This window comes from Sphaeramia orbicularis, chromosome 9 (genome assembly GCF_902148855.1).
Source record: "Sphaeramia orbicularis chromosome 9, fSphaOr1.1, whole genome shotgun sequence".
Taxonomy (NCBI): Eukaryota; Metazoa; Chordata; class Actinopteri; order Kurtiformes; family Apogonidae; genus Sphaeramia; species Sphaeramia orbicularis.
Genome location: NC_043965.1, coordinates 30,173,992 through 30,188,581, shown reverse-complemented (window position 1 = coordinate 30,188,581; position 14,590 = coordinate 30,173,992). Strand labels below are relative to the sequence as shown.

At 40.0% G+C, this 14,590-nt stretch overlaps 1 protein-coding gene across 4 annotated transcripts in view; it reads left to right on the top strand.

Moving 5' to 3' along the window:
- Positions 1-14,590, top strand: part of rtkna (rhotekin a) — a 63,810-nt gene that overhangs the window by 33,260 nt on the left and 15,960 nt on the right. The window contains exon 1 of one of the 4 annotated variants that reach the window (XM_030144152.1): positions 2,684-3,529. The exons of the other annotated variants lie outside the window; for them this stretch is intronic. Within the exon in view, the coding sequence (XP_030000012.1) occupies positions 3,503-3,529 (27 nt within the window). The 5' untranslated portion in view covers positions 2,684-3,502. Of the gene's footprint in view, positions 1-2,683; positions 3,530-14,590 lie in introns of those variants that run through there. 4 annotated transcript variants of the gene reach the window in all.

The window sequence follows — 14,590 nt, the reverse complement described above, 5'->3', positions numbered from 1 at the left end:
GAACTACAGTAGTTCTCAAACACTTACACTAGCTCTGTCTGTCTGTTTCTCTCTCTGTCATGCACGCTGTATAATAGAGGAATAGGACCCAGGAGTTAGATGCTGAAAATATGTAAAGTTTCACTTTCGTTTCACGCCAGTGTTAGTTATGGACCACACCCCCCATGTATATAACTGCCCCCCACCCCCCGGCTCCGAGAGGAAAAAAAAAAACAAAAAACACCCACCCCCCTCTGTACACAAAGTGGCCTAAACAGTTAGCTGTCCTCAAATAAATAATTTGGTTAATTTTGTTGTCAATGTTGCTCTTCAGTTACCAGAATACCAGTTTGCCCTCTTGTTAATGTTGCACTTCATGTGGAATTTTTTTGTTGTTATTTTAATGCAGAATATGAAGTGACAGAACTGTGATTTTATTTTTGTTGTTTGTTCAAAACTACCTTTCAGGGAAAAGTGCAATACTAATGTTTAAAATACATTTAGTAATATTTTATTTATTTTATTTTATGTTTGATTTATAGCAGCAGAATTATATTATTCCTGCTTTTCTATATTTATTGTCTCTAAAAATTGGGGGAAAAATGTTCAAAAACTCATAAATGCATTAAAGACATTTTGAGAGGTTTTCTTTCTTCCCGTATTGAACCCAAAAAAAACCAAAACAAAACAAACCGGGGCTTTCAAAACCGAAAACGTACCAAACCGCAAATTGTGTGTATTGTCACAGGCCTATTATTTAACACTCTTTTATTAAATAATGTTAGTTTCTTTGTTGGTATTGCACAAAATAATCTTATGATATTAGTTATGAGCTAATAGAATATAAACATTTGAACAGGATCTTAAAGTGTAACGTCTGTAAAACATAATTTAAGTTTTAACACAGGAACATTTTGTGATATAGCATTAAATCCTGTTTTGATCAAATAAAAATGTGTTTAGTATTTGTGCATATTTCTGGTGTAATTCAATTCTTCAAGGAAATAATTATTTTTAAAAAAGAAACAAACAAAAAATGGCCTTTTTAACAGTATCATGATACATTGTGATATATCGTATCGTGATCCTGTTGTGATTTGTATTGTATTGCCAGATTCTTGCCAATACACACCCCTACTTCTGATAGTGAGAGGTAAAAAGCTGTATTCACACAGAAACAGGGTTATAACTACTATGAAGCCAGTCAATTGTTTGAATTGAAGCATCAATTTTTGCATTTTTTCCAAATGTAGACAGGAAGGTAGAGCAAGCTGTCAATCAGCAGACATCAAATCCTTCTATTAGCTTGAAGATCATATCATTAGAGCATGAATTTACAAAATTAACATCCCTATACTTATCAGAGTGTCTAAATATAGTAAATAAGACCATAATGACTCATGGGGAAAAAAAGATTGACAGGGGTTTTAGAGGGTGATTTTTTTTTTTTTTTTTTTTTTTTTTTTCACACCACCATCAGTGATATTACACCTCAAGATACGTGCTTCACTGGCTTCATCTTCCAGTCATGGTGGTTGCCCCTTGCCAGATACACAGATGTATTATTGCACCATTGAAATGGACTTTGTTGCCATGCTGCTATTAGCCAAGGCTGCCCACAGACTGACTCCCTCCTCCTCCATCCCATTCCTCCTACACATCATCTGCGGCATCTCTGGACTCTATATCTCATACCATTTCTCAACTCACCCACAAACAAAAAAAGCTTTGTTGTTTTGTCTTCCTCTACTCCGATTATACCCATTTACTATGCTAATATAGGGACATTTTGAAAGTGTAAAAATGGCAAAACACATATTTTATTTAGCATTGTTATCTAATCTCTCCATATGCTTGAAAATCAATAATGAAGTGTCTGGGATAGGTTTTACAGTGTGGATTGGTGGAGTCAGTTCTTGGTCAGCTGATTCAGCCTACCCCCTGTTTATTCCCACACTTAATTCTAGGAGAGCTGAGCTGTGTTTTCCATTTCCACCTGCCCACAAATCACTATCATACATCACCGGTTGACAAGGCGATGCACTCCATTGCGCAACAACTTCCCAGCATACCTATAAGCCAAGCAATAAGCAGACATAGACACGTGAAGAGGAAGGACAGGGGGAAAAATTCCACATTTTTGGAATGCATTGGCTATGTATGACTATTACAAATGCAAACAATTGGGTCTGAATGTTGAAGTATTAGTTTTTATTTAGATATTTTGTGTACTTTATATGCATGAATGCTAATGTCACATTGCTGAATTACAGTACATGAGCTGACAGCATATTTACAATGCTGATAAATCTTCCCAAGCCTGCCCCCAATACATTACATAGATCCACATCTTCTTTATAAATGACACAGTAGATAAGCTATCTCACCTATTGGACTGTACAGTTGCAGCAGTATTTACATCATTATTTAAGTAGTTTTTCTGTGATTATGTATTGTGTTTCCCAGTGTATTAAAAGACATGGAAACAAACAAGGCCATGTGGGGACAGATTGTTTTGCTTATACTGCTCAGTTATGTAAACTGTATATTGACCAGTGCCTTGGGAAAAAAGTGCTGAGTCATAACTTAAGAAAAAAAAAAAAAAAAAAAAAAAAAAGTCTTTTTTTCCACAGTGGGCGGTGTAGGCACACAGCAGCCACAGTGGATTTGACTGACACTCTTGCAGCCCACTTCAAACTATGGCCAGACTCATGGGCTGCCAAATCCGTCTTATTTTAGTGTCTTCCAAAGAGCTTTAAATCGTGAGCTGTCGTTTTTCTAAGATACAGGACAGATCCCGGGACGGTAACAGACTGGAATAGTGGATGTGACTCCAGGACTGACATCCACATCTTTGCGCATAACGTCGCTTTTGTACTGAGTAACTGTTTCCAAAGTCTAGTGAATGAACGGCTGATTAAAGATAGGCTGCTGCTCCTGCAAGTAACATCGACCTTGGGACACCCCTCAAGGACCCCCCCCCCCCCCCCCCCCCCCAGGCCGTCGCTGGACACCGTTTCCACAGCTCTGTCCTTTTTGCGCGCAGCTCCACACAGATTAAATACGCGCACACGCACCCGCCTCCTCAGGAACGGCTCTCCGTTTGTGCATCATCGGTCACTCTTTATCCTCCCTTGTGCTGCTGCTGTGTTTAAGTCCGGACTGGAGCTCCTGGAGCCACTCGGACGACGACGACGAAAACAGTGACGATGGCGTTAAAGAAGACAACACATACACACATGACCGCGACAGTTCCCAAATTTCCAAGTGCGGGCTGGTTGGTGTCCTGTCCTCTGCGCGGATCATAGGAATACACAACTTCTGAGTCCAGCTACTTCTTTCTGGGTTTCTAGTGACATTCCATTTCGTCTATAAATGGACTTCTCTTTCTCTGGGAAAATCTGAGTTAATTTCTCCGGGTGTGTGTGGCACGTTGAGCGGACCTTGGTGTTGCGTAAAGCGCATTTGCTGCAGGTTTTATTGAGACTTGTGAAGCAGAGTGTTTTTTTTTTCTTCTGTGAATATGATGAACAACTCAAAGAATCAAAGGGTAAGCAAGTTGTTTTGTTTATAACCGGTCTATTACTGTAAGATTTAGCGCATTTTGTGGCTGACACAAATGGGAAACGTGTCTTTTTATAACCGTGACATATTGACACCGTTAAGTCACGCAGGATTGTTCTGGTTTTAAAATGATCAGTGGAGCCATTCTATTGAGTCTAGTATTGATCGGGGCAAGTCTGATCATATGATGTTTATCCTCAAGGGACATATCACCACTATTAAGCAAGTCACCCTTCTTGACATCTAAGTCTGTTTTCTTGGTTATATAACAGTAAAATCATGAAGGTTGATTCATTCAGATTAATTTAGCAGATATTATTGTTAAGATTTGTTTTTGGTAGACTTGTTTGACACTGTCTTTACACACAGCATATGTTCCAGTAGCAGAGGGAGTGTGTTAAAATTACATAATTAGACTAAACTCCATGAATGTTGCATTAAAAACTAAATGTCAAACTGACAGCTGTTTGGCGTCTAGTGATTTGCAGAAACATTCAATTTACCAACTTTAAATGACAAGTAAAATATCTGAGCTGTTTGAGTTTGGCTACATCACGTGTCATGTTGTGCCTGTTGTCAATGACAGATTTTTCAATTATGTTTTCACATCAAGTGACACATTTTTATACATGAGCAACATTTCACAGACAGTGACTAGTACAGTTACAAAATAAACAGATGCGTACTGTTCATTTTGTAGTATTTTCTCTCTTTATGGTTTAGCCTATGTAAGAATCTTCATTATAATCAATGAGTAAATGAAGTGTTGAACAGTTCAGCAGTAAGTACAAAATGACATTTCTCACACACTAATACACACTCTTCCTACCTCATAAAAACGCCCTGATTTGGCAGGACAAAAGTAGCCATGCTAAAATTTAATTTGTTTTAGAAAAATCTCAAATGTTTCAGCTTTTGTTATACCAATGAAACAACACAGTCACGTGGCATGCCCATCCACACTGCACTGAAATGTCTATTATGCATCAAGGGCCATTTCTATTTTGGAAGGCAGTTCCCCAGGCTTTTAGTTTAAACACACACACTTAACCTCTGAAATGCTGTAAAGAAAGGCCAGCTACCAAAGAAATGTCTCCTCTGATGCTGTCCCCTTAAGAGCAGTGGCTGGAAAGCTTAAGTGTGTGTGACAGGCAGTCATTCGGGTTTTGTAGTTCAAGTACATTCGACCAACAAACTGGTAGCTCCGACCACTTCGTATAATCACTTTACTTGTGCCACTGAAACTCTATCCATACACAGATTAACCAAACAACTGGCTTCATCTCTTTCTGCTGATTGCCTTCACTTTGCTTAATGAATGGCTACTTCCTGATTGAGAGAGAGAGAGAGAGAGAGAGAGAGAGATGGAGTTTGGATGTTAGTCTCATGTTAATGTAAAAGGTCACCTGCATCACTATCAGTCAGAAATTGAAAGAGAAAGACAGATGTGATCTTTCCATTCCTGGAACACAGCCTGAACCCATGTGTGTGTGTATATGTTGAAGCTTACTGCATGCTCTGTGTGTTCTTTGTGTTCCTACCACTGTTAAAACCACAGCCATCGCTGATCATTAGTTGTGAAAAGGTCAGTGATGTGCCAGAGCTCTTCCATGTGACTACAGAACATCCCCAGTAAACAGTATTCCTGATGTGTTTTTGTACATGCATAGATCCCTGCACTGTGCTATCCTGGCTCATTTCATTGCATGCTGTTGCTCAGAAAATGCTCCTAATTGTAGTTGCACCGAAGCTTTTCATTCCATTTGCAATTATACGAGGGGGAACAGTCAGCATCCTGTGTCTGTTCACTGGCTGTAGATTCCTTTGGCCCTTGTCTTACAATCAATAACCACTTACTGCAGAGAACCTGTCTCTTGTCAAGTTTCTGTCTGTCCACCCGGCTCTGTTTCTCTCTTTCTTTCTTGCTCTCTCTATCAAAGATGGGTATCTCGACTGTCTCCTCTGCTTATATCTGTCTGGTCTCCCCTCCTTCCTTCCCTTCTCCAGCCTTCTTCACCTCCGCAGTCACGTGTTTCCGTCCCTCTCTCTTTTCATTCTCCGTGCAGCGTGTCTGCAGTAGAGGTCATTCTGCTTTCTCTGCTGATATTTTCCGTTGTTTTTTCTCAGGAGGCCACTGGTGGGGCTGAGATAGGTAGGACTTCCTCAGCCTGTGAAACACAGTGGGAAGTGAAGCCCATTAGTCTGTGTAGTGTACGGTGTGACAGCAGCCGTGGAGTAGGGGAGTGAATCGGACTTTGTTTAGTGTGTGTATCTCCTTGAGCCAGTTGTCCAAGGAATAGTGTGAAAAATGAGGTACTTAAATTCAGTTTCGCCATGATATTGCCTCTCCACCCACCCAATTATAGATCTTTTAAGTTATCTTATTCATACACTCTCTCTCTCTTGGGGTTTCTTACTTTCTCACCGAACCTTTCTTGCTAGGCTCTAGTGTTCCTCGGCTCCTGCTTTCACTTTCTGGCTTCATGACTCAAACATAGACTTTGCAAAGCCAGCTCTAAAGCGGCCCTGACATGTCATGGCATAACTACTTCAGAAATGTTCTCTCATATTTTCACTCTCCTTTCAGAAGCAAGTGTTTCAGAAGAGTTCTCAGTTTGTTTGTCCAAACATCAGTGCCTCAACAAAGAAAAAAGATGGAGTGTAAGATAGAAATTGAATGGGAGGGCAGATGGCACTTGAATCAGAGTGACAGATCTGTTCCTTGTAAGAATCATATATGGATCGGCGTTTATGTTTTACCAGCAGCAGAGGGCTGGTTTGATGATGCTGACGGAGGGGATGAGGATAGGAAGGGTGGACTAACAGAAGACGGGCAGATAGGCAGAGAGATTAGACAGGAGTGATGACCTGATGATGCAGAGGGAGATCAGAAAGGGATTGATTGTCATGGAGGAAACAGCTCAGACTCACAGACTGATCAGACAAGCAGCTAATGCAGAGCTCCTGGCTCACAATCAGACCCAATCCAAGTCTGTCTGTCATGTCTATCCGAGAAAGCAGATGCTGGGCTGTCAGTCATATTTATACAGTGCCTTTTGACAGGCTGTTAGATACCTGCTACCTGTTGTCTGTGTATGTCTGTGTCAGTTTTCTGTCATTGTGTGCTGCAGTCTGTGATTTGGTTATGTTTGTATAGTGGAATTGCTTTTGTGTTTCTGATATGAACGGAACCACAAAATCTGCGCACACAGCCACACACACATACTTCATGAATGCACTTGCCAGGTCTGTCGAGGTCTAATGTAATGGATAATCATCTTGCTCCCATGGCCCTCTGATGAAATGCTGAAATGGCCGCATAGAATCGATAATAATATCAAAGATACAGCTTTAATCTCGCTCAAACACACAAACACACACACACACCATGTTCTGCACAGATCATACTGCTCACAGGATAACTCAGTTGGATTTAGATGTTGCCAACAGAACCGTTGTGTGTGTGCAACACGTGCTCGACACAAGACACAAAACAATTGACAAATTAGTTTCACCAGGGAATATGAAAGGCCTGTTGTGCAAACTTTACTTCTGTGTCCCAAATGGTCTGCTGTTACAGTTTTACACATTAACTGTTAGTTATCCCTGTGGGCCTGTGTGTTCATTTGTTGCCAGAAAATCATGGAGCCTCCATAAATACCCTTACACTGGGAAGCTAAAGCAGGCGTGACCCTTGTTCTACATTTGTCCCACACTGGAAAAACTTGACCAATACATGATAGTTTTCATATTTTTAGAACAAATCATCCAGTATCATGTTTACATAATTTTTTAAAAACTGTCACAGTTTCCTGCTGTAAGCTGTGAAAGATGGATTAACTGTAATTAACATTGCTTTCAGATTATGTGATCGCAGCCAGAAATATGTAATCATAGTTAGGTCCTGATACAGCAGTCTTGCCATCATGAAAACCCACTTCAGTATGTGTGTATGAATGAACTAAATGTATATTTTATGCTTTGATTAACTATTGCATTACATTCCTTTCAGCAGACAGAAGCATGAAGGATAAATAGGCCAGAGTCTGAAGTGTTATGGTAAACCATGTAATTCTCAGACTGCATCTACTTGAACATTTACATTTCTACAGGAAGAGGTTGTGCATTGTTTACTTATAGCTGAATCAATACTAAGTAAAAGAACTGTCCCTGTTAGCAGAATTAGAAAGTAGGTATATGAGTAAAACTTGTATGCAAGTTTGAGCACAAATATGTAAATGCGGAGTTGGAAGGGTTTACTCTGTTAAAGGATTAAAAAAATGCATATATGCTTTCACACCTGAAGCTACTAATTATATTCCTCATTTGCTTCTCAATCTCAGTTGCTATTGCACACATTCTTGCGTTCCTAAACTAATTTTCTCACGGCGTTTTCTCCAAATCTACTCACATGTTGGCACAGTCATGCAGAATATACATGCATACAGGAACATGAAGGGTTAATGTGGACCATTAGTAACCAGAGCAGCCTGTAAGTGCTGTAAAGTAGTTGGGGGGGGGGGGGGGGGACTAAAGTGACAAACTCAGAGATTGCGGGAGGATCTCACCTTACATGTGCTCCCTATGACTTTAATGACTGTCATTAATTAAGTTGATGAAATGAATACTATTTTTACTGTTCAGCAATAACAATAATGTTTGGGTTTGGCTCTGAATACACAGCAACCATTAATTCATAGCATACCACAGGGCTGTAAAGCTGTTCTTCAGTATAAAGCAGGGAGTCATCTCGTATCGTAGTGTGAGTAACTTTCAGTTCAAAGTCTGCTCAGAGACATAAAATTGGTCGCTCCGTATATAGTGTTACACTAGCACTGATAAATGCTTTTATCAGTGTTTGAATACTTGTCTTTACGCACACACAGAAACACTCACACCCCTTCTAGACATGATTCATTTGCCTCTTCTTCAGTCATTTTACCCCGAGGGCAAGGATTGAGGGTCAATTCAGCGATATGCAGCTTTGCTTATATTCAGCTCTGAACTCTTGCATCCTCATGAATATTATAATGAACCTCATCCACTTCAGGCCTCTCTTTAGTCGATAACGATTCAAGGGCACACATACGACGGTCCACACATACTCGCTGCTTCACCATGGAGTATCTGCTGCTTTGTTGTAGTGCATATTCGACTCTTTGTCTTTTACACCTTCATGGCAAGCGGATCAAAGCCCCACCTACTCGCCATCAGATCTCACATGGGGGCTGTACATGTGGTTATATATACACATGTGGTCATATAGTCTAAATATGGCAACAGTAGCAGGGGTGATGAATAATACAGTCATAAAAGCAGCTTCAACTACAGAGCCGATGGCTACAATTGGGTGCAGAGAGAACCCATCGAATGAGAGACTGAGAAAACGACCACATTTACATGGATTGCAATATCCTTGTATTGATTTAGACAGTAGAAACTGTACGCAACATTGTCTTATTGCTTTTTTTCTAGTATAGATCTTGGTATATAGGCATAATTGAATTGAGGCAAACTTCAATAATGAGAGATTATGAAAAGTTGAGGGTGTAGACATACTGTAAATAGACTGTGTGTATCTATGGTGAATACTTCCCTAGTGATGTTAATAGAAAATCTAAATTAGTTGTTCTGGTTTAGTTTTAGTGTAAATAAATGCCCTTAACCCTAAATTCTTATGATTAAATGCACTTCCCCATTAGGGGTGTAAGAAAATATCGGTTCTGCAATATATTGCAATATTTCATTTCCCAATACTGTATCGATATTTAAAAAGTACTGTATCGATATTTTTAGGTATTTATTCAATTGCAGATATTGTGGAAGTTCATTTTTGGTTTTTTTGGTTTTCTTTTTTGTTCATATTTTATTTATTATTATTTAACACTCTTTTATTAAATAATGTTAGTTCCTTTGCTAGGATTGCACAAAAATAATGTTACGATGTTAGTTATGAACTAACAGAATGTGAATATTTGAACAGGATCTTAAACTGTAACGTCTGTAAAATATAATTTAAGTTTTAACACAGGAAAATTTTGTGATATAGCATTAGATCCTGTTCTGATCAAATAAAAATGTTTAGTATTTGTGTATATTTCTGGTGTAAATTAATTCTCCAAGGAAATAATCATTTAAAAAAAGAAACAAACAAAAAATAGCCTTTTTAACAGTATCATGGTATATCGTGATATATCATATCTTGGTCCTAGTATTGTGATTTGTATCTTATCGCCAGATTCTTGCAAATACACACCCCTATTACCTATTTGTGTCTCTGCTGTAGACTGGTGTAGGATGCAGTGAGCAGTGTCAGAAAACAGCAGGGTGGAGAATTTGGCAGGCTTAAATACTAGTTAGACTGGCTGAGCTAATTAACCCCGTTTTCCTCATCCTGATTCAGACAAGGAGGAAAGCCTGGGATTATCGCGTTGAGCACTGTGTGCTTCTCACCAAAATGGCGTTGGGCTGTTGAAACTGTTAATCAGCAGGGGGTTTGGGCTGTGCTTATTTGTAAAAGTCAGCTAATGAGAGCTTTAGAAATGTCTTACATTTTGATGCACAGTATGGGTTTGGAGAGTCTTGTGTGAATGAGATAACTGTTCATCCCCTCACCCCACTATGGAGGCAAAGGAGCTTAATGGTTTGAGAGCCAGCAGGGAGGCTGCTCTCCTTTGGGAAATTGTGGCACCGTGACCTCTTGGCCTCCAACCCTTCATTTGCCCCTGTGGATATTTCTGATCTGCCATTTGTCTGTTTCACTCCAGCAACTCTGCAGTACAAAGCGTCCTCTCCAAATGTTTTTCATCTGATTATATCTCCAGCTCATTGTTTGATTTAAGGCTTTAATTAGTCACATATAACACCAGTACCATTTTTTATTTCATAATTGTATTTTAGCTTTGATTTTTCTTTCATTGCAGCAGGTTGGAAATGTTGATGTGATTCTAAAATTATGCAAATTCACCAAATAAACTTGGCATGTTTTCAAAGGAATATTTTTATGATGCGAAAATGCTAATATATTCACTGCAATCTAAGTGTTTTGTATTTTTCACATATTCATGCTTCTTGCTGTAGCTTGTGAGTTCCATTTGCAGATCTCGCAGGATAGAGATATTGGCTAGTTTGAGACTGTGATAGAGGCTGGTTTAGCCAGAAACACTTAAGTTTTTTTTACATTTTCCCTTCCTAATGTCCCCATTTTTACCCAAAGTGTGAATTTACATGTTATAATGAGAGCTGTCAGTCACCATGACACCAGAGAGATGATGAGGGAGAGAGCGCACATTAGTATTTTTGTGTTTTTTGACAGTGTTGTGCTGCAAATTCCACCCAGTGCCTTACAGCCATATCAGTACAAATGATCAGTGTCACAGCCAGCTTCTGTTCGCACACTAACACCTCTCTTCAAACTGTAATTTTATGTGTGAGAGAAAAAGAACTGTTAGGCTGGTTGAGCTTTAAAAAATTCTGGCAATGAGTGGATACCAGTGTCACACCACTGCCTTTTTGTCTCACGTGTATGTTTTCATATGATTAAATCCACTTAATTCCATCAATCCACTTAGGGATGTACAAGAAGAATGTTCTCATTCAGAGAAATCACAGCAGTCTTTGATCAGGGGCTTAGAAGGACCTGCTTCATTCCCTCCCCTTTTCTAAACCCTTCTCTCCTTTCTCTCTATTTGCTTCTAGTTTACAGGAAAAGCTGCTCAAACAGTTAATAATACACATCAACTTGTCTAACTGTCAGTGGCTTCCAGCATGATGTGCACAACACTTAACTGTGCCAGTAAAGTTCACAGTATTGCTGTGTGTGTATTTCTTAATTCATTAATTACCTCTTGGAGCCTCCAGACAGTCCTGTCTGCCAGTTTCTCTCATTAGGGTTTCTCCATTACTTCCTTTTCCAAATTGATTGGAAAAGGAAGCTCATTGGGGACAACTTTGGTTCACTGTATGCTTCTAGAAGTGGTGGAGAGCTCTTTGGAGCTTTGAAGCATGCAGAAATATGATGATTCTGTCTTCCTTGTAGCTTTTTATTCAGTGTTTTCCTAAAAAGTGCAGTCTATTTTGCTGTATTTCTGTTTCCATCAGGGAAGATTTACAACCCAGTCTGTTTTGAGTGCAGCCCAGTTCACTCCCCTGGTCCTCTTCAAGATGGAAAGGAAACAGGAGGGGGGCTGCTGTTATTAGTGTTTTGTGCTGTAGTTACTCATAATAAACTACCCTGCAGGTTGAATCTATATTTTTTCCCAGCCCTAAGATATTTATGAGTGTGGGTCTGGAACCTGTGTGCAGCATTTCATAAATGCATACTCTGTAGGCTTGTTGGTTATGTACTGACAGACCACACACGGTGATACAGTCGAAATAAGACACACAGGTGCACACATACGCCGCTTGTCTGAGCTCCCACTGTGCTACTATATGATAATGCAGAGCCGATGTATTAGGCTGAGTGTGCACAGCCGTGTAAGAGCCATCAAGCGTTAGTGTGCCTATAAATTGTTGAAGTGATCACTACTTGGCAGACTCTAAGCTCCCTGTGCTCTCTCCTAGCTCTAAACAAATTTGTTTTATAGCTTGAAATTCACTCTACTGTTGCTCTCCTTTAGGCCACGAGCCAAAGAAACGAATGCACTTGCAAGAACAAAGTGCACACACGGAACAAATATGCAATGAGACGTTTGCATGTGTTGCCATGCACACACAGATATATTCAGTCACCACATGCATGTACACAAAATTTGATTTAAGACACCCATGCATATTATTTGTCTTTTTAGCACTTTCTGCTCTGACTCCTCCCTCTGGGTGCTGGGGCCCAGCTGCATTCAAACACACTGCCTTTGTGTGAGAACAGCTGGCTGCAAAGTCATTTGGACACAAGCACGCACACACAAGCATATGTGGGCAAGCACACACAGATACACACATAGTTTTCCATGGAAGCAGAGCTGAAACAGTCTCTATTGTCAGCGAATAATTGAATGCATAAGCTGTTGGAGAGGGGAGGGGGCTACTGTGCTATAACAGCAAGTTGGTCCACAGTTGAAACTCAATAGCGATCACCTCAATGATGACATAAGCACGTTGGCACCTAGAGTAGGGTCTACAGAGGCGTTTTGACATATGAGAAGGCCCATGGAGTGTGTGCTACTTGTGTCCTGGCACCGATAGACGTGAGCTGCATTTTAGCCAGCTTTAGCATCATAAACGGTGAATGCAAACACTCCACCCGGTTACTGTTTCTCTTTTACCGTCTCTCAGCCTTTCATGACCAGTGCCCAACCAGTTCCCGCAACTGTTTTTTTTTTCTGGTTGTGCCCTGACTTTGTAGCAGCAGCTGCAATCAGAGACTCTGTAGGGACTTTGTTTGGTGAATTGGAGCATTGTTTGGTTCGGTCTTGGTTTGAAGGTTTTGATAGGACTGTTGACTGTTTTCTGTTTTCTCCAGCTCAAGGCATGGTCTGTAAATCATTGTCAAGGTCCTCTGATATATTTTTGGACTACATTGCAATGCCTTAAAGCAGTCTGTCAAACCTTGTAAAAAGTCTATTTCAATAATATTTCAACAACACTATGGTGAGTTTTCACATGGAAATAGGTCGCTTATAAAGAAATACTAGTGATAAATTCAAAATGTTCTTGTTTCAGTGTTGAAGGTTGTTAATTTGTAACCAATGAGATAGTGCTATGACCCAGTGGAGACTATTGTCAGAGATGGATGACTGCTGCTGCAGTGCTGCATATCAGGTCTGATCATCAGTGATGGCAGTCAAACCTAATCATTATGCATATCTATAATTGTGTGTGTTGGTATGACTGCGTTCATGTGATACTCTGCTCATATGATTCACACCAATCCATCTTTGTCACTTGCTGCTCCTTCCTTCTCTCCCTTTATCACTCCTCATTCTCATGTCTTTTCTCTCATTGTCTAACCACCTCTCAGTTACTTACCATTGATTTTTTTTTCCTAGCTTCATTCATCCCTCCCTGTTTCTTGCACTCTTGACTCTTTGCTCCATCATTAACTACAGCCAGGCTCTGGGTGTGGGAGAGCAAGAGGGAAAGTAACGGAAGAGGGTGGAGAGGAAGGCGAGGCACATAGTTGTGGCTGGTTAATTGAAAGCCAGCAGTTCGGTCAGTAAAGTCCCGATGTATTGGGAGTGGTCAGGAATTTGCAATTTTCGCTTGTGTGTCTGTCAGTATGTGTGCGTTAAATCAAGACAGACACCATTTGTGTCGCTATTAATGTGTCTGTGTCTTTACTCATGGTGATTGACAGATTGCTTGTGACTGCGTGTTTGTCTCATTGTCTGTTTGTGTTTATAAAAGACAGAGCAGAGGTCTTTTTCTCTGGTTGTTTTAATCCTTTTGTTGTTGTTCTCCATCATCACCCTCTCAGGTTTCTCTTTCCCATTACCCTCTGTCACTCTGCTTGTCCGTCCAGATTTTATATGTAGATAGCTAAAAAAGTGTGTTTAAGGAGGAAACAACCTCAGAGGCAACAAAAAAAGGGGTCTTGTTAGTATTGTTCCTGGAAAAAATGCATAACTCTGCTGTTCTCAGTGAAAAAAGTGTAATCTTCTGCAGTTGCATGTAGCGTGATCTGCTTAAGGAAAACTACAAATTCCTGTTCATTTCTGTGGAAGTTAGATGTGCGCACAGGTTTGCGACAGGCTGCATATTTTTGAGGACACGTTAGAGCTACTGTGATAGCCAAGAAAATGTGTTTCCCAAATTTTAGGAATTCCTTTTTCAGCCGTATTGCAGATGCATCATCTCAGGACCTTTAGTATCAGTTCTCCTGCACAATAATTTATCATTTACACAGGATTTAGCAATAACTGCTCCTCCTTCATTCTGTGAGTCACTTTTTCCAAGGTGTTTTAAGTTAGTACAGACCTGTTACACAAAGCAGACTGAGTATATAAACCAAACCCTTTGGTCTACCCTAGGGATACGATTACCGGTATAACGATAAACCATGGTAAAATTGCAGACGGTTAGTATTACCGTTGAAATTTTAATTATA